This window comes from Scyliorhinus torazame, chromosome 10 (assembly GCF_047496885.1).
Source record: "Scyliorhinus torazame isolate Kashiwa2021f chromosome 10, sScyTor2.1, whole genome shotgun sequence".
NCBI classification, from domain to species: Eukaryota; Metazoa; Chordata; class Chondrichthyes; order Carcharhiniformes; family Scyliorhinidae; genus Scyliorhinus; species Scyliorhinus torazame.
Window position 1 is genome coordinate 250,294,497 of NC_092716.1, and position 19,462 is coordinate 250,313,958.

Below are 19,462 nucleotides of genomic sequence, written 5' to 3' on the forward strand. Positions count from 1 at the left end.
CTAAGCCCATACCTCCACCCCATCCACATAACCCCACCTAACCTTTTTTGGACACTAGGGGCAATTTTAGCTCAGTGAATCCACCTAACCTGCACTCTTTGGTCTGTGGGAGGAAACCGGAGCGCCCGGAGGAAACCCACGCAGACACTGGGAGAACGTGCAGACTCCACACAGACAATCACCCAAGCCGGAAATTGAATCTGGGACCCTGGGGCTGTGAAGCAACTGCGCTAACCATTGTGCTACCATGCTGCCCAAATTTAACCACAACAACGGCATGTATTTCAGCATAATAGGCTTGTGTATTTTCTACCATGTTCTCTGATATTTTGCTCTTAATGAAATTGTACAACATGCCAAGAGCAAGTTGTTTTTGCCCACCTCCAAGAGCTTGTTGGCCCTTTTCAGGGAGTTCTCCATTTTATGAAAATAAGCCAACAAGGTTTCAGGCTCCTCACAGCATCTGCAATCAGGGGCGAGATTCTCCGACCTCCCGCCGGGTCAGAGAATCGGCGGGGGCTGGCGTGAATCCCGCCTGTCCCGCCGGCGTGGATTAAACCACCTACCTTACCGGCGGGACAAGGCGGCGAAGGTGGGCTCCGGGGTCCTGGGGGGGGGGGGGGGGCGCGGGGTGATCTCGCCCCAGGGGGTGCCCCCCACGGTGGCCTGGCCTGCGATCGGGGCCCACCGATCCGCGGGCGGGCCTGTGCCGTGGGGGCACTCTTTTCCTTCCGCCTTCGCCACGCTCTCCACCATGGCGGAGGCGGAAGAGACCCCCTCCACAGCGCACGCGTGGGGATGCCGTGAGCGGCCGCTAACGCTCCCGCGCATGCACCGCCCGGCAATGTCATTTCCGCGCCAGCTGGCGGGGCACTTCCACCAGCTGGCGGGGCGGAAATCAGTCCGGCGCGGGCCTAGCCCCTCAAGGTTAGTGCTCGGCCCCCCAAGATGCGGAGGATTCCGCACCTTTGGGGCGGCGCAATTCCCAACTGATTTGCGCCGTTTTTGGCGCCGGTCGGCGGACATCGCGCCGATACCGGAGAATTTCGCCCCAGATCGCTTCCGAAAATCGGACTGGGCAAGACTGGATGACAATTCCCGCTGCCTCGGAAAGGCAACCAGCATAATTAAGGACCCCACACATCCCGGACGCGCTCTCTTCCACCTTCTTCCGTCAGGAAAATTATATAAAAGTTTGAGGTCACGTCCCAACCGACTCAAGAACAGCTTCTTCCCTACTGCCATCAGACTTTTGAATGGACCTACCTCGTATTAAGTTGATCTTTTCTCTACACATTAGCTATGACTGTAACATTACATTCTGTAGTCTCTCTTTCCTTCCCCATGTACGGCATGCGTTGTCTGCATAGCATGCAAGAAACAATACTTTTCATTGTACACTATGACATGTGAATAATAAATCAAATCAAATCAAAACCCCCAACCTTGTGCCTGATAATGGATGCTGATAAATTTTTAGCCCTTGATGTTTATCATTTTCTTTCCAACAGCGAACGGTAGTGAGATGGACTGGGTTTGTCGTGTCCAGAACGTGGGATAGCCTTTAAGATTGAGTCTTATTTTATTAGAACCTAGCCATGCTATTTTCTTGCTCTCCTTTTCGGTATTGGCGGATCCATATCCTTTTGCTTCCTCAATGTCCTTAATGCCTCTTTCAATGCCAGATTGAGGAGAAACTTTGCATCAACTGACCTTGTGTATTTCCCTGAAGCAGTGCTGATTTGTTGGTCATTTCCTAATCAGCTTTTCCGCTGTGCTTGGGAAACATAATAATAACAATAATCTTTATTGTTGTCACAGGTAAGCTTATATTAACACTACATTGGAGTTATTGTGAAAAGCCCCAAGTACCTACACTCCGGCACCTGTTCGGGTACACTGAGGGAGAATTCAGAATGTCCAGTCTACCTAACAGCACATCTTTCGGGATTTGTGGGAGGAAACCGGAGCACCCGGAGGAAACCCACGCAGACACGGGGGGAGAACGTGCAGACTCCGCACAGACAGTGACCCAAGCCGGGAATCGAAACTGGGACCTTGGCGCTGTGAAGCAACAGTGCTAAGCACTGTGTTACCATGCCGCCCATTCCTCAGCTTTCCAATTCCACTAAAACGTGTTCAGCCTAAAGTTCTGAAGAAAGCCCTTCCTAATAATAATCATCTTTATTGTCACAAGTAGGCTTACATTAACGCTGCAATGAAGTTACTGTGAAAAGCCCCTAGTCGCCACATTCCAGCACCTGTTCGGGTACACTGAGGAAGAATTCAGAATGTCCAAATTACATAACAGCACGTCTTTCGGGACTTGTGGGAGGAAACCGGAGCACCTGGAGGAACCCCACGTAATTTCCCATAATTAAAGCCCATAATTTCTCTCTCTGACCGCTGATGATGTGCTGTGTGCATTCCTTACCGTCTCTTATTCCAGGATTGCCACCATCGGGGCTGGTTTAGCACACTGGGCTAAATTGCTGGCTTTTAAAACAGACCAAGGCAGGCCAGCAGCACGGTTCAATTCCCGTACCAGCCTCCCTGAACAGGCGCTGGAATGTGGCGACTAGGGGCTTTTCACAGTAACTTCATTGAAGCCTACTTGTGACAATAAGGGATTTTCATTTCATTCATATGCTATTTTTTGTTTCCTATGACGATATGTCAATACTGAAGCAAGTAAGCGGAGTCTCAAGTTTTTTTCCTGTATTAACTGTTTAATCCTAATTCACAGGTCGCACTCAGTATTCACGGCATGTGTGGGGGGCCAATGCTTGGGTTGTTTACCTTGGGCATTTTATTTCCTTGCGGAAACTGGATTGTAAGTATATAGTTCCTATCCTCACCGTTGTACTTTTGTTTCTCACTGCTTTGAGCACAAATACATTAAACATCTGACTCGTGCAGGGTGCTGTTGGAGGCTTGGCAATTGGAGTATTCTTAGCGTTCTGGCCCGCACTTGGTGGGTTTGTTTACCCTGCACCAGCATCAAAGAGGCGACCCTTATTTTTAAGTACGAGCGGTTGCATTCCACTGAACACATCGGATCGTATATTTGGTTCGTTGCCAGTCAAAGCCCACACAGAAATATACAGGTACGATTATGCTATTTTTGTTCAAATTGAGACAATATTAAGTAAATTGACAATGATGATGTTGCTCTTTTTCATTGGCAGGCCACCAATCGCAGATAACTGGTATTCTGTATCGTACCTCTACTACAGTGCTTTTGGATTTCTGGGGTCGGTGGGAGCTGGACTTGTAATAAGCTTATTAACAGGTCTGTTATAGCATTTTTCTTCTTTTAGTCTTTGTAAAGAGTTCCCCGGCTCTTGCCATTTTTCACATTGTTGCATCTAATCCTTTTAAGTATATTTTTGAATTTTTAGACCAAGGTTTGCAATGGATATGAAACAATTCTTCCTCACCCAATTGTAAGATCACATTGCAAAGGTCAGCAGCGGGAATACTAGTGCATTATTCACTGCACTCCGGGGCTGCACGGTGGCACAGCGGTTAGCACTGCTGCCTCACAGCGGCAGGGACCCGGGTTCAATACCGGCCTTGGGTGCGACTTTCTGACTTTCTCCCCGAGCAGCTGAATTTAAGCTTGTTTCAATCAAAGGCTGGATAAAAGGGACCGAGAGCCAAGGCGGGCTGAGTAGTTAGGAGGTTCTGGGAGTGAAATTAGGTAGTGTTTTGGAGAGTGCTTTTCTGTGTTGGCTTGGGAGCTTGTCACGCCACCTTGGGCGAGTGCGCGGTCAATTCCAGCCCAACTTGACCTGGAGTCGCAACACAAGTGAAATTAAATGTTATTTAAAATACCCGAGGTACTTGACTGAGCCCAATAAACTGCAGCCACCAGATTTGTAACTTTAACGTAAATAACCTTTTATTATGTACAGTATTTTAATTAAACTGACAAAAAAATGTAACTGACCATTACTGCTCCTTTCCCAACCCCCCTTTCAAAATACCCTCAATCTCTACCTACACACACACAGACAAACAACACAGAGGGGAAAGGGTGATCGAAAGCTAAAGAAAGTATTAATAAAACTTAAAGGATAAAGGATCTTTGATGCAGTAGAATTACTTCCAGTTTTATGCACAAGCATAGCTTCCAGTTAATATCTTTCTGAAGTTAAGGTTTTTGTTCCGATACTTCTTCCTTCTCGGCTTGAGTTGGTTTTCTCTGGTAAGGTTGTCTACTTTCTCTGTAGATTCAGGATTGTTTCAATTTCACAGCAGAGCTGTGCCAGGCATTTTAGAACAATAAGGCAGTTCTTTATTTCAATAACATGAGAGAGACTGTCTCTTTTACTTCCAAGGTCTAAACACTTCTACACAGCCCTCTCAAAAAGCTTCACACAGGAGCCAATCACTGAACTGACGCTGCCAGACACTGTTCCTGGCCAACCCACAAGTTGCCAGCCAACCAATCGAACCAGCTTCCTCCAAATTCCCAAGATTCACTCAGTGCCCACGAGTCTGTCTCTCCTCTTCAAAATACAAAACCTAGGAATACAATGTCCTGACAAGCAGGCTGCTTCAGCTCAAGTCCTCTGCTTAAAGGCACTTTGCGAATATGGGTCGACAGACCAAAAATAACAAACGAAAATGGGAAAAAAGGAAATAAACAGGAAGGACTCTTACAAGCTTACAGGACATTGTTGTCCTCTGGCTACGGAGATTTGGGTCCCTCTGTGCGCTGTATTAACAGGAAGGATTGCCATTTCCTGCATGTTCAGATCATGTGCGATCACCTCAGAATCATGCACGTGTGTGCCCGCTACCCTGGGAACGTGCATGCAGCTACATTCTGGGGCACTCTGAGATTCCCGGTATCTTCACGGACTGCCCCAGGATGACGGGTTGGCTTGTGCGGCACAAGGGATGCAAACAAAGAAAAGTACAGCACAGGAACAGGCCCTTCGGCCCTCCAAACCTGTGCCGATTATGATGCCCTAACTAAAAACAAAACCTTCTGCCCTTACTCGGTCCCTATCCCTCTATTTCCTCATGTATTCATGTATCCATCCAGATGCCTCTTAAATGTTGCCAATGTGCCTGCTTCCACCACATACTCTGGCAGCGCGTTCCAGGCACCCACCACTCTTTGTATGAAAAACCTATCCTGCACATCTCCCTTAAACATTCCTGCTCTCATCTTGAACCTGTGCCCCCTCTTAATTGACACTTCCACACCCTTGGAAAAAGCCTCTGACTATCCACCCTGTCTCTGCCTCTCATAATATTTGACCAGAACTGCACGCAATACTCCAAATGCGGCCTAACCAAGGTTTTATATTGCTGCATCATGATTTCCCAACTTCTGTATTCAGTGCCTCTACTGATGAATGCAAGCATGTCATATGCCTTCTTAATCACTTTGGCCACCTGTGTAGCCACTTTTAGGGAATTGTGGACCTGCACGCCCAGATCTCTCTGTATGTTAATGTTCCGAAGGGTTCTGCATTTGCAGTAAAATTCATACCTAGACTTGATCCTCCAAAATACATCACCTCTCATTTGTGCGGATTATACTCCATCTGCCATTTCTGTGCCCAAGTCTCCAATCTATCTATACCCTGTTGTATCCTCTGACAATCCTCGGCGCTATCAGAAATTCCGCTAATCTTCGTGTCATCTGCAAACTTACAAATCAGACCACCCACAATTTCCTCCAGATGATTTATAGAAACTACAAACAACAGTGGTCCCAGCAATGATCCCTGTGGAACACCACTAGGTACAGATCTCCATTCTGAAAACACCCTTCCACCGCTACTCTCTGTTTTCTATAACCAAGTCAGTTCTGTATCCATCTACCCAGCCCATCCCAAATCCAATGTGATTTTATTTTTTGTACCAGTCTGCCATGTAGGACCTTATCAAACGCCTAATTAAAGTCCATATAAACTACATCCACAGCCCTCCCCGCATCAATTATCTTTGTCACCTCTTCAAAAAACTCAATCAAGTTAGTGAGACATGACCTTCCCTGTACAAAACCATGCTGCCTGTCACTAACTAGTCCATTTTTTTCCAAATGTGCACATATCCTGTCCCTCAGTATCTTTTCCAAAAGCTTCCCCACTACTGATGTCAGGCTCAACGGCCTATAATTTGCTGGATTATCCCTGCTTCCTTTCTTAGCCAAGGCAGTATCATTGGCTATTCTTCAGTCTTCTGGAACCTCGCCTGTGGTCAGAGGATATGAAGATATCTGTTAAGGCCCCAGCTATTTCTACCTTTGCCTCTAAATACCAGCTGAGCTCATGGCTGATGACTCCAATGCGGAGGCCTGAGACCGAGGTGGGGACCTGTTATAGTGAGGCTCACGTTGCCACCCATGCTGCCATTGAGCAGTGCATCAGACTACTGAAAACAGAGTAATCTGAGGAGGAGGATGAGGTGGACCACGCGGGGATGGATGACGAGTCTGAGGAGCTGCTGGACAATGGAGTACAGGTGGCGGTAAGGGTCCATAAAAGGCGGCAAAGGCCCTCCGTCTCCATCAGAGGCTGTGTCCGTCAGCTCAACCCCGCTGCCCATTTCCCTTCCTCCCCCAATCGCCCCTTCCCCCATTTCCCTCCCTCCCCCATTTCCCTCCCTACCCTCATTCCCCTCTCCACCCCAATCACACCGCCTTCTCACCGACACCTTGTTCCCATCTCCAAGGGTCTGTGTAACATCACTCCTAAGTTGGTGGGCCTGAGTCGGCACTGTCAGTGGGTCAATATATAAGGCAGGAGAGTGATGATAACTCACTGTGAAGAAGAAAGATCTTGTGCTGCTCAGTCTATGCCAAAGCCTGGCTTCTATCTTTCTGCTGACAGCGCGCTACCACCCATCCTCTGAACAGGGTCTGCATCGGGGGCTTTTGAGGGGCACCTGGAGTGAGCAAGTCCTGGAGGCTCCCCATTGTCTGCACCATGGTGTTGATGCAACTCACTTGAGACAGGCCATCTGGGTAAAGCAGTAGTGGATCCTCACCTCTCTGTCGCAGGCCAACCTCACTGTCAGTGACTCCTCTCTCCTTGGGCAACTCTGCAATTTCCATGACCTGTTCCTCATAGCGAGTGAGAACTCGAATCTTTGGAATTCCTCCCCGTCCTCCCCCCGTCTTGCCCCTTTCCCACTTGTTTTGGGCTATCTTCTCCTGCAGGGACAAAGAGAGGACATCGTGAGCTGCATGCTTGATGGATCAGGGAGGTCTAGAGCAGGTAGCATGTGTGGGCACCACACCTGGACATGAAGGGATTGTGCTGGTGGGTGCCAGGGGGTTCTGAGGAATAAGCACAAAGATCGGACATGGGGTGGGTGCGATGTTTCAGCCAGTCGATTGTGGGATGGAAGGGGCGGGTTTGGGACTTTGAGGGATGGCAGATGGAACTGATGCCAGCAGAGAGGTGGCAACTTACCCTTGCAGCTCGTTGGAGTTCGTTGGTATTCTAACAACATTGGATGGCAGTCCTCCTTGTCATGCTGCCCGTTGCTACCACTGCCTCCCAGGCTGCATCGCTGACCCTGCTGCTGGTTCTCCGACCCCCTCGGGGTAACAGGGTGGCCCGTCTCTCAACCACAGCATTGAGAGGCCATCGAGAACGTTGGCATTCCCTAAGTGAAGAGCAGGTCTGCGCGCTGCTATGCTTGTGTGTAGACTGAGAGTAGAAGCTGAGGCGCGAGTCGGGCGAATCAGATGGTGAGGGAGCCAGTAATGACGATAATCTCGTGGGAGCTCATTTTTGGATCCAAGTGCCATTGGATATGGGCCGCGATCTCGCCGGTGTGGCTGTCGCAAAACTCCCTGCCAATCATGTCCAAAACCAGACTTTTTAACTTGAGTCGGTTAAATCGCGCCCTCTGTTTCTCTTGCCACAGATGCTGCCAGACCTGCTGAGTTTTTGTAGCATCTGCAGTATTTTGCTTTTATTTTAATGTTGGACCCACTTCTAGGATAACATGAAAGATGAGTTTTATCAGGCTTGTCCCCTTTCACAAGCCACAAATTGTTCCAAACTGGCTGGACTGCAATGTTGCTTTTGTGATATATTACCATCGCTGTTTTCTGTGCAATGCTGTAAAATATTCTAAAAGGCAATATATCTGGCCGTTGACAATTCTAGTGTTTCCCACGGAGCTGATCTTACTGCCTGCCACAAACATTGAACATCAGGGGAAATAAGTTTTTGAGGAGAAGAGAAAAAAAATGGGATTTGAGCTAGTTTGGGTTTACTCCTGTAAGGACTGAAACATTGCATCGGTATTGATGTCTTATTCTGTCGAATAAATACTTCTTGAAAATGCTTTGGAAATTATAATGTTAATAGCAAGGTGCGATGAAAGAACACAGCATGGGCTTGCAGGAGCAGATGACCCATGATGACGATCTAACTGCATTTCTGACAAGTGCAAAATAGTCTTGAGGTGTTCTATTGAATTGCTGTCTCCGTTACCAGGGCCGAAATACAGAACGGAAGTACAGCCTTCGTTAACCAGACCACTCTGCAATTTGGTTTGGAATTGGTTGGGGCAGTTCAAAATGACCTCTTGGTTTGGAATGCTTCTCAGAGGGAGACTCAGCAGAGAGGTTGGACTTTCTCCTAAATATCCTTTACAGTGCACATTTATATGAAGGGAAAATTATGCTTTTCACCACTGTACATAATGACATTGATTTGAATATATCCTTTACCTTTACGTGAGTCAAAGCAATTTCAACCTAATGCTCAGGAATTGTCATGGGGCTTTGTACAAATCGAGTTGCAGGAGGGTGTCACTTTCTTCCTTAATGCAACTCAGAGCATTCACATGTTCTCCATTGGTGATGTTTAATTGGCATTGCTTGAACTGATAATAAAATAGTAATGTCATTCAAAAAATGATATTACTGAAGAATAGTTAAATTCAAGCCCTTTTACCAAGTCAGAAATTTGTTAAAGAAATAATTACCTTGAGATAAAATACAGCGGGTGGGATTCTCCGTTTGCCGATGCCGATTGGGCGGAGAACAGCCTCCGATGCCAAAATCAGAGTAGGCACCGGTTTGATGCCAAATCGGGATGCTCCGGCACCCCGTGAATATCGTAAATGCGTCGTTCACCAGCGTTTTTAAGTACAGTAGGAATATCATTAGCGTGCCGGACACCCTATTCTCCGGGGCCCAGGGCTGAGACAATCCCGTCCAAAGAATCAAGCCCAGCATCTATTTGCTAATCGTAATTATCCTGTATAAATGCAATCATTTTAAATTAAGCGTATTTTTGATTGTCTAGTTTTTGCTTGGTGATTGTCCCTTTAAATTTGGCCACAATATGGAAATAAAAGCAATATTACTTTTGGCATGTTTCTGAAAGCTTGCCTGGACCTCAAAACTAGGTTAGACATCTTGATGGTATGACTTGACCGTGAGGATAACCTAAGATTTGACAGCCAAAATATTCTTGAGTAAAAAGGGATGTCATGACAATAACCTATGAATCACTTTGTAACAAAGCCGACAATGTCTCAGCATGGTCTTCCTTTGCTGATACATTTGTTTTAAGTGTGATGTGTTGTTTTACAACACATACATCAGATTTTCTTCAGTGATAATTTCTGACAATTTCATTACAGACTGACAAGGAAATGCAAATGCAAGGTAGTATGTTGACAACGAAAATACCAACAGAAGAAGAGCTCAGTCAGGAAGGATTGAAAATTTCAAGTATTTATGTCCCAGCACAGCAGCCTGATAGTGTTGCTGATGCTGTTCCAGACGCAGAAATTGCTGTTCCTAATGCTGATTCTGTTGAAGATACAGCAATGTCTGCTGATAATGTTGATGCTGTTAAAGATACAGATCTGTAGTTGCGCAAGATATTTGAGATGGATGTTGAAGAACTGTGAATGAAATTAACAAAAGTGAACTATTATTAAATGAGCTGATGAAACAATCATTTGACCCATTTGTCAGTAAAAAGAAAATCACAGGTGGATTCTCCGGCCTCCCAGCCTCTTGTCCCTCGGCGGCTGGAGGCGCGCGGTTCACCGGCGGCGGGATTCTCTGCTCCCCTGCTGTCATTGGAATTTCCCATTGAAGCCACCTCACGCCGTGGGGAAACCATAGAGAATTCGGCCCACATGGTTAACAAGCCGAATGGGGAAAAAGCTACTACCTGGCCATTCGGAGTTGTACACTGCATCGGACACCTGCAAAGGGTCCCCAGTTCAACAGTGGACAGCAGGGTAGGTGGCGGGAAGGATTGAGTGCTGAGAGCTCTCGCCATTAATTAACTCTTCAATAAGAGTACGTTCAGAACAACAGCAATATCAGTACGTTACGTTCCACTTTTCATGAACGGGATAATGAGTCTTTATCTTGGAGAGTTTGCTGAACTCTTTCGAGAGGGCAACTGCATGCTATTGATTTCTTGGGCGGGATTCTCCCCTACCCGGTGGGGCGGGGGGTTCCGGCGTAATGGAGTGGCGGGAACCACTCCGGCGTCGGGCCGCCCCAAAGGTGCGTAAGTCTCTGCACCTTTTGGGGCCAAGCCCTCACCTTGAGGGGCTAGGCCCGCGCCGGAGTGGTTTCCGCTCCGCTGGCTGGCAGGAAAGGCCTTTGACGCCACGCCAGCCGGCGTCGAAAGGTCTTCGCTGGGCGAGCAATGTGCGGGAGCATCAGCGGCTGCTGCGCAGGGGAGGGGGTCTCTAGTGAAGACCATGGCGAAGGCGGAAGAAAAAGAGTGCCATCACGGCACAGGCCTGCCCGCGGATCGCTCTGCACCCCTCGGGGCCAGATCGCTCTGCACCCCCGGAGCCCGCGCCGCCTTGTCCCGCCGTTCAAAAGGTGGTTTAATCCACGCCGGCGGGACTTTGGCCCATCGCGGGCCAGAGAATCGCAGGGGGTGGGCCCGCCGACTGGCGCGGTGCGATTCCCACCCCCGCCGAATCTCTGGAGGCGGAGAATTCGGGACGGGGCGGGATTCACGCCAGCCACCGGCGATTCTCCGACCCAGTGGGGGGTCGGAGAATCGCGCCCCATGTAACTGTTTGCAGAGAATAAACTTGTGTTACAATACCCAGACCAGAACCTCAATTTGTATTCGGAAACCGGACAAGACCCCAACAATCTTTTCAATTTGTGAACTGCGGGGACAAGGATATCGCCCCAGGAGGGATTCCACTGACAACGAGGAATCTTTTATATGAAAACAAACTTTGTTATTAACTCAGGATTAACACCCAGGGAAAATAAACAACCTTTCAATTAACATTTAAGCAGCTCTGAAGAAAAATGAGGAAAGGACTTTGAGCTTACTTTTCCACCAACTTCTCAAATTTAGTTTAAGCAAAATCAGCACACACAGATCAAATGCCACTTATTAATAAAGTTAACACTCTCAGTGGCTTACAGATTTAATCACAAAGTACTTGGAAGAGAAGCTTACAGAAGTCAGTCTGAGAAATGCACCTCCTTTCCTCAGGAACCCAAAGCACATCTCTCAAAATGAAGCTATAACAGCAGGGGCAGGGCAGGGCTGGAAACCGAAACTAGAAACAGACCCAGCCCCTCCCCTGAGTAACATCACGGCCTGCCCAGCTGTTAACCCCTTGATCACAGTTTTAGCAGACATAAAATCTGGCTTATAACCCAAGTTACCTTGTTAACATTACTGCAACAGACACTTTGTACAATATATGTGAACAAATCCCGACATCACACTTGGTTTTCCTATTCAGCTCGGTCTCCACAAATTCCCCTAATTCCTCCCTCACCCTCTTGCAACTTTTTTCTCCCTCGTCTCACCCCATCAAAATCAGCTTCACGGCCGTGACGGAATATGGTTTCTCTTTTCACTCTCTGAACAGATGCCTTAGCTTGAGGCTTGAAAGATGAGAAAAGTACCTTACTGCTTTTGACCAAACTTCCTCTCCAGTTAGTCAATTCTACTTCTCCATGAAAATGAATAATGTGTTCAGGTGTGTTTGAAGCAAACTGCAGGACAAAACAATAATAACAGAAATGCCATCATAAAATCATTGCAACTGGTAATTTCCAGGTTGTTCTATCCCAAAGGAAAACGTGGCACAATCACGACAATTTGAATTTGAGAATGCACTGAACTTTCAAACCACTTATGGAAATTTTAAATGTAAACATTCATTCAGAGAAAAAAGACAGTATTACATTTACACAGTTAACAGCAGTCCTATAAGCATTTTCCAAAATAGGTCTGCTTAATCTATAAAACATAAGAGCAGAATTAGGCCATTCGGCCCATTGAGTCTGCTCTGCTATTCAATCACGGCTGATCTGTTTCTCATCCCCATTCTGCTTTCTCCCCATAACCCCTGATCCCCTTATTAATCAAGAAGCTATTTATCTCTGTCGTAAAGAATCTCATAGATTTGGCCTCCACAGCCTTCTGCAGAAAAGAGTTCCACAGATTCACCACCCTCTGGCTGAAGAAATTCCTCCTCCCAAGTTTTAAAGGATCATCCCTTCAGTCTGAGGTTCTGGCCTCGGGTTGTAGATTTTCGTACTAGTGGAAACATCCTCTCCATGTCCATTCTTATCTAGTTAACCTCAAAGCTAAACACCCCTTTTAGGAAACAGTCCTCAGATTTGCTTGATAAAGATTTCAATAAAATTACCATAAACGTCACCTATTGCTAACTAAATACATACTTTGGTTCTGTCTTCACAAATGAGAACACAAATCAGATACCAGAAATGTTGGGGAACGCAGAGTTTAGTGAGAGGGAGGAACTGAAGGAGATCAATATTAGTAGAAAAATGGTGTTGGAGAAATTGATGGGATTGAAGTGGCCTGAGAAATAATGGATGCATTGGTGGTCATCTTCCAAGATTCTGGATAGTTTCTACAGAGTGGAGTGGAGTTAATGTAACCTCACTATTTAAAAAGGGAGGTAGTGAGAATTATAGACCAGTAAGCCTGACGCCAGTCATGAAAATTCCAGAACCCATTATCAAAGATTCTATAGCTGAGCACTTAAAAATCAGTGTCAGGATCGGACAGAGTCAGCATAGATTTATAAAAAAGAAATGATGCTTGACAAATCTTCTGGAATTCTTTGAGGATATAACTGGTAGAGTTGACGAGTGGGAGCCAGTGGATGTGGTTTATTTGGACTTTCAGAAGGCTTTCAACAAAGTGGCGCATAAGAGAGTAGCGTGTAAAATTAAATCGCATGGGATTAGGGGCAGTGTACCGAGATGGATAGAAAACTGGTTGGCAGACAGGAAACAAAGAGCAGGAATAAACGGGTATTTTTCCAAATGACAGGCAGTTGGCTTACGGGGTACCGCAGGAATTGGTGCTGGGACCCCAGCTACTCAATATTGTAAGAATCCTTTCTGTTTGTTCCTGTTTATTCTGTTATTTTCCCTTCCATTGTTTTGCCGTTACATTTTTGACCCATGGGTGATTAATGGACGTGTGTCTTTAAGGAAAGTGGCTTGTCCCTTTAATTCAAACAGGAAGACCTAGAAGGCTGTGCTGTTTTAGACTAACATCAGTAATGGCTCAGGCTGATTTGTGGCCAATGAATGGGCCCAAGAGGTGGTGCTCTGCCTATAACAGGTGGTGATTGGATTGGCTCCTATTGATACGTTTTTTTCAGAGTCACTAAGCTTGTGTTTCATTTTACTTTTGATTGTGCAGACTGGGTGGAGAATTCTAACTAATTCACTCCCAAAGGATTCAGCTAAACACTCTTCGTGAGGCCACTGTGGGTTGAATCTGTCTCCAGTAAGTCTGGGTGCCATTCTCTCAAGAGTTCAAAGGCTTGAAGTCAAACCATGGGCTCAAAGAAGGGTTTGATGTGAGGCAAAGTGTTTCCTTTGTCCAGAGTGGCATAACAATATGTATTGATTATTTAGATGAGGGTACTAAATGCAATATCTCCAAATTTGCAGATGACACAAAGCTGGGTGGGAGGGTGAGTTGTGAGGAGGATGCAGAGATCCTTTCGATTTGGACAAGTTGAGTGAGTGGGCAAATGAATGGCAGATGCAGTTTAATTTGGATAAATATGAAGTTATCCACTTTGATACCAAAAATGGGAAGACAGATTACTATCTGAATGGCCATATATTAGTAGAAGGGAATGTGCAATCTGGGTGTCTTGTACACCAGTCACTGAAGGTAAGCATGCAGCTACAGCAGGCGGTAAAGAAAACATGTTGGCCTTCAGAGTGTGAGGATGCAAGTACAGGAGCAGGGATGTCTTGCTGCCATGGTAGAGGGCCTTGGTGAGGCCACACCTGGAATATTGCGTTGGTCTTATGTGAGGAAGGATGTTCTTGCTCGAGAGGGAGTGCAGAGAAGATTTAGTAGACTGATTCCTGGGACTGATGTATGAGGAGAGATTGAGTTGTTTAGGATTCTATTCGCTGGAGTTCAGAAGAATGAAGGGGGGGGGGGGGGGGGTTCTCATGGAAACCATTAAAATTCTAACAGGACTCGGCAGGGTTTATGCAAGAAGGATGGTGGGGGTATCACAGTGTGAGGATATGGAGTCGACCATTTATGACAGTGATTAGGAGAAGTTTCTTCACTCAGTGGTCAACCTGTGGAATTTTTACCAAAGAAAGTAGTTGAAGCCAAAACATTGTACGTGGTCAAGAAACAGATATAGCACTTGGTGTGAAGGGGTTCAAAGGATATGAGAGGGAAGGCAGGATCCGGCTATTGAGTTGGATGATCATAATGAAAGCGGAGCAGGCTTGAAGGGCTTACTGACCTCTTACTGCTCCTATTTTCTATATTTCTATGCTATAGGGTCTCAGAGGGTGGCTGCAGGCTGCTCTTTCGCAGGTCTGATATGGCACACATGTTTTTCAGTCTCTCATGGCATCATCCACCTATACAGTCTCAATCTAAACAACAGCGATGTATAAATGTCATTGTGACCATGTAAAATTAATTCTGCATTTAACCATCCTGTTCCTGACCTGTCATAAAGGAAAATGTTTCACCCGATAGTACTTGTATCCTTTCTATTAGGAACAAGAAAATGGCAAAAACAAATATTGATTGGGTATCTGTGTTATTTCACCTCCCCAGCCCACATATGAGCTGCATGAGATCTATATGAGAATAGTTTTCAGGTTATACAGTTGCTGGCTACGAAATTTAATACAACGGACAGGTTGAGAGCATTAGTACTGCTTACAAACTGTTCAGTCCAGCTAAAATAAAACAATTATTTAACAATAAAACTTAATCCCTAAACTGCTTTAAGAATCAAAAGAAATAGTCAAAATAAATGCAGCAGCCGGCTATTCGGCTCCTCAATCCTGCTCCGCCTTTTAATCAGTTCATGGCTGATCTGATAATAACTTCAATTCTACATACTGCAACCCCCCCCCCATACATCCTGTCACCGGTGAACCTATCACCACGGCCTTTCTTACCAAGAATCTCTCCACCTCGACCTTGAAAATATTTAAATCCATTCCAGGTATTAGCCTGGTAAACCTTCTCTGAACTGCATTTAGACCATTCCTTAGATAATGAGACCAATACTGTACACAGTACTCCAGATGTGGTCTCACTAGTGCCCTGTGCAACTGAAGCAAAACCTCCCTACTTTTGTGTTCAATTCCCCTCGCAATAAATTCTAACATACTATTAGCCTTCCTAATTATGTGTGTACCTTTTGTGATCCATGCAGCAGGACACCCAGATCCCTCTGCATCTCAGAGCTCTGCAACCTCTCACCAATTAGACTATATGTTTCACTTTTATTCTTCCTGCCTAAGGATAATTCTACATTTTCCAACATAATAATCTTTATTAGTGTCACAATTAGGCTTACATTAACACCACAATGAAGTTACTGCGAAAATCCCCTCGCCGCCACACTCCGGCGCCTGTTCGGGTACACTGGGAGAATTCAGAATATCCAATTCACCTAACAAGCACATCTTTTGGGACTTGTGGAAAGGGGGGGGGAGAAACCCACACAGACACGGGGAGAAGGTGCAGACTCCGCACAGACAGTGACCCAAGCCGGGAATCTAACCCGGGGCCCTGGCGCTGTGAAGCAATAGTGCTAACCACTGTGCTACTTATGCCCCATTTGCCAGACCTTTGCCCACTCACTTAGCCTATTTATATATTTTTGTAGCCTCCCTATCCTTGTCACAACTTTCTTTCCAGCCCATCTTTGCGTCATCAGCAAACATCCCTTCAATCTCTTCATCCAAGTCATTTATTGTAAACCGTTGCGGTCCCAGCACTAATCCCTGAGGCACACCACTCGTTACATATTGCCAACCTGAACAACATATTTATGCCAACTCTTTGCTTCCTGTCAGCCAGCTAATCTTCGAGTCATGCCAATATGTTACCCCCCCCCCACACACACACACACACTCCACATACACATCATGAGCCTTGAAATCTGTCAGAATGTCAAAAAGTTGGAAAGTTTGTGATAAATCACATGTACTTTGCCTTTTTTCAAGTGCCGGTGTATCAACTTAATCCTTTCCAAGCTCCTTACACTAATGCCGATGCCTGATGTTTCTTGAATGATGATATGCCTTTAGAGTAGTCGGCACAACTTTAGAATCCGTAGAATGGAAAACAAAACGACCAAACACATATACTGACTGAGGTGAAGAGGGACATGCAAGAGATCGTTAGGCCGTTCAAATTCAGCTTTCAACAGTGGCTAAATATTGAACTTTGTCTCCATTTACACAGCAGCTACAATAATTTCACAAAATAGTTCCTTTGAGGCAAGAATTTGTATCTAGTAAGATGAAAGGAGAAATATTTCTAGTGGTGCTACATGTCAATTGACCAGGGAAAGCTGCAGACAGGCTGGTACATGCACAAGCTGTGCGGTGCCCCTCAATGATATCAGTGAAACATACGTCACTGGATGCGCAGACCATGGCCCACGTCTCAACTTGCCCTTGTTATGTTATGGTGGCACAGCACCACAAGATTTCCCACCCCCCAATAGTTTGCTAGATACAAACTGTCGTTTATAGAACCCTTACAGTGCAGGAGACCATTTGATCCATCGAGTATGCACTAACCCTCCTGAAGAGCACTATCTAGACCCACTCCCCTGCTCTATCACTTTAAGTGTGGGCAGACGGCCATGTGTGCTGGAAGAGCGCAACTTTCTTTTGCCAGCTAGAGTGAATCACCGTGCTGAACCGGCTGAATGCAAATTAAATGACCGCTAATTTGGTTGACTTGCCCCGATGTCAGGTAACTTTTTACCCCTTTTTATTTGCACTTTTATTTTAATTTTTCGGCCATGGCATGTGGACGTTGATGGCTGGCTGAGCCAGGATTTGTTGCCCATACCTGAGTAAGAGTCAACCACATTGCTGTGGGTCTGGAGTCACATGTCGGCCAGACCAGGTAAGGACAGATTTCCATCTCTAAAGGACTGAGTGAACCAGATAGGTTTTTCCAACAATGGTTTTCCGACAATGGACACGTTTTAGACTTTCAATTCCAGATTTTTATTGAATTCAAATTTCACCATCTGCCTTGGCGGTATTCTATCCCGTGGCTCCCCAGAGCATTACCCTGGATCTCAAGATTACTAGTCCAGTGACCCTACCACTACACCACCACCTCCCCTCTCGGTCCAGGATCATTGAGCAGAGGCAGAAGACATCCGGAGACATTTGTTTGGTAGGTTATTGTTTTATATTATTGCTGTTTAGCGTTTATAAATATGTTCGAAAACAAATAACCAAACCGATTTTTGTAAGGGCCACGAAGAATCCAGCACGAGTTTTAAGGATACAAAATAATAACATTTATTTACTAGAACAATATATACATAACAGTAGCAGTAACTTCCCTTGCTACCTTCTCCTTCCTGCTGGTTCCTGAACTGGCCAGCTTATTTATACTAGGAGTTTCTCCGCCCCCCCCTCATTGGGGAAGTTCATACTCCCACAGGATTGTGGGATAGTCATTAGTCCCCAGCCAATCGTAAGTAGGCAGGTTATAACATCCCTCCCCCCCAAAGTCCAAGGAATCCACCGAAGACCCTGGCGAAGGAAGGCGTCGGACTCGTTTGGCCGCAGGCCGGATGCCATTTGCACGCGGCACTGGATCAGGCGGCGTGTAACGAGTCGGAGACCGGCGCTTCCGTGATGAACGGCGCGGTTGTGCATCCACGGCCCGTGGACCCGAGGATTCCCCCTCTGATTCATCCTGTGTCTCCATCTCGGAGTCAGAGTCTGCTGCCTCCGTCATGTCAGCGTCTCTATCTCCATTTGGTCCTGTAAGGCCTGCGCAGGCTTCGAGTGAGGCACCTGTGGAAGATTTTGAGGACTACCTTCCCTTGTCTCTGGTCTTTGCGGCTGTTGAAATGAGCTCCGGGGGCGGGGAATCTTTTGAGGGGATGATCTTCTGGACCGGACGTGGTCTACATGTTTTCGCTGGAGACGACCCTGGGCTTGCACCTGGTAAGATATAGGGCCCGTCTGGCGAAAGATTACACCAGGAACCCATTGGGCACCACCAGCAAAATTCCGCACGAATACTGGGTCACCGGGCGCAAACTGCCGAATCGGACGATGCCGAGACAATCCCTGTCCCTGCCATTCTTGTGTGCGGCGTACTTTTGCGCCAATGTCCGGGAAGCGGGTGCGGAGTCACCGGCCCATTAGGAGTTCTGCGGGAGCTACCCCAGTCACTGCATGGGGGGTGGTCCTGTACGTAAACAAAAAGCGAGCCAGTCTCGTGTCCATTGATCCGGAAGACTGCTTCTTTAGGCCTCTTTTGAATGTCTGCACTGCACGCTCTGCCAACCCATTTGAAGCCGGGTGGTAAGGGGCAGTGCGGATATGGCGGATGTCGTTCATCTTTGTAAACCTAGCAAACTCCTCACTCGTGAATGGAGTGCCATTATCCGTGACCAGCACCTCGGGGAGGCCATGCGTACTAAACGATAAACGCATCTTTTCAATTGTTGCGCCTTAACGTTGTCCCCTGCATCTTATGCACCTCCAGCCATTTGGACTGGGCGTCAATTAGTAGAAGGAACATGGATCCCTGAAAAGGGCCTGCGAAATCTGCATGCAAGCGTGCCCAAGGCCGCCCTGGCCATTCCCAGTGATGTAGGGGCACGGCCGGCGGAAGCTTCTGATGCTCCTGGCAAATGGAGCAGTTTTGGGCCACCTTCTCAATGTCGGTGTCGAGGCCTGGCCACCAGACATAACTCCGGGCCAACATTTTCATCTTGGTCACGCCCGGATGCCCATTGTGCAAGTCTGATAACATCAGCTCCTGGCCTTTTTCCGGGACAATCACACGCGTCCCCCACAAGAGGATGCCGCCTTCCACGCTGATCTCTGACAGCTTGGAGGAAAATGCCCGCAACTCGCCTGGGAGCTGTCTATGATGCCCACCATACAGGACTATGTGCCGAACCTTTGACAGGACTGGCTCCG

At 46.7% G+C, this 19,462-nt stretch overlaps 1 protein-coding gene across 1 annotated transcript in view; it reads left to right on the forward strand.

Moving 5' to 3' along the window:
- slc5a12 (solute carrier family 5 member 12) overlaps window positions 1–9,953 on the forward strand; it is a 106,835-nt gene extending 96,882 nt beyond the window's left edge. Inside the window, exons 11-15 of the mRNA XM_072466661.1 lie at window positions 2,747–2,833; window positions 2,920–3,107; window positions 3,189–3,292; window positions 8,478–8,608; window positions 9,634–9,953. Of these exons, the coding sequence (XP_072322762.1) occupies window positions 2,747–2,833; window positions 2,920–3,107; window positions 3,189–3,292; window positions 8,478–8,608; window positions 9,634–9,867 (744 nt within the window). The 3' untranslated portion in view covers window positions 9,868–9,953. The remainder of the gene's footprint in view (window positions 1–2,746; window positions 2,834–2,919; window positions 3,108–3,188; window positions 3,293–8,477; window positions 8,609–9,633) is intronic.
- The last annotated feature ends 9,509 nt before the right edge of the window (window positions 9,954–19,462 follow it).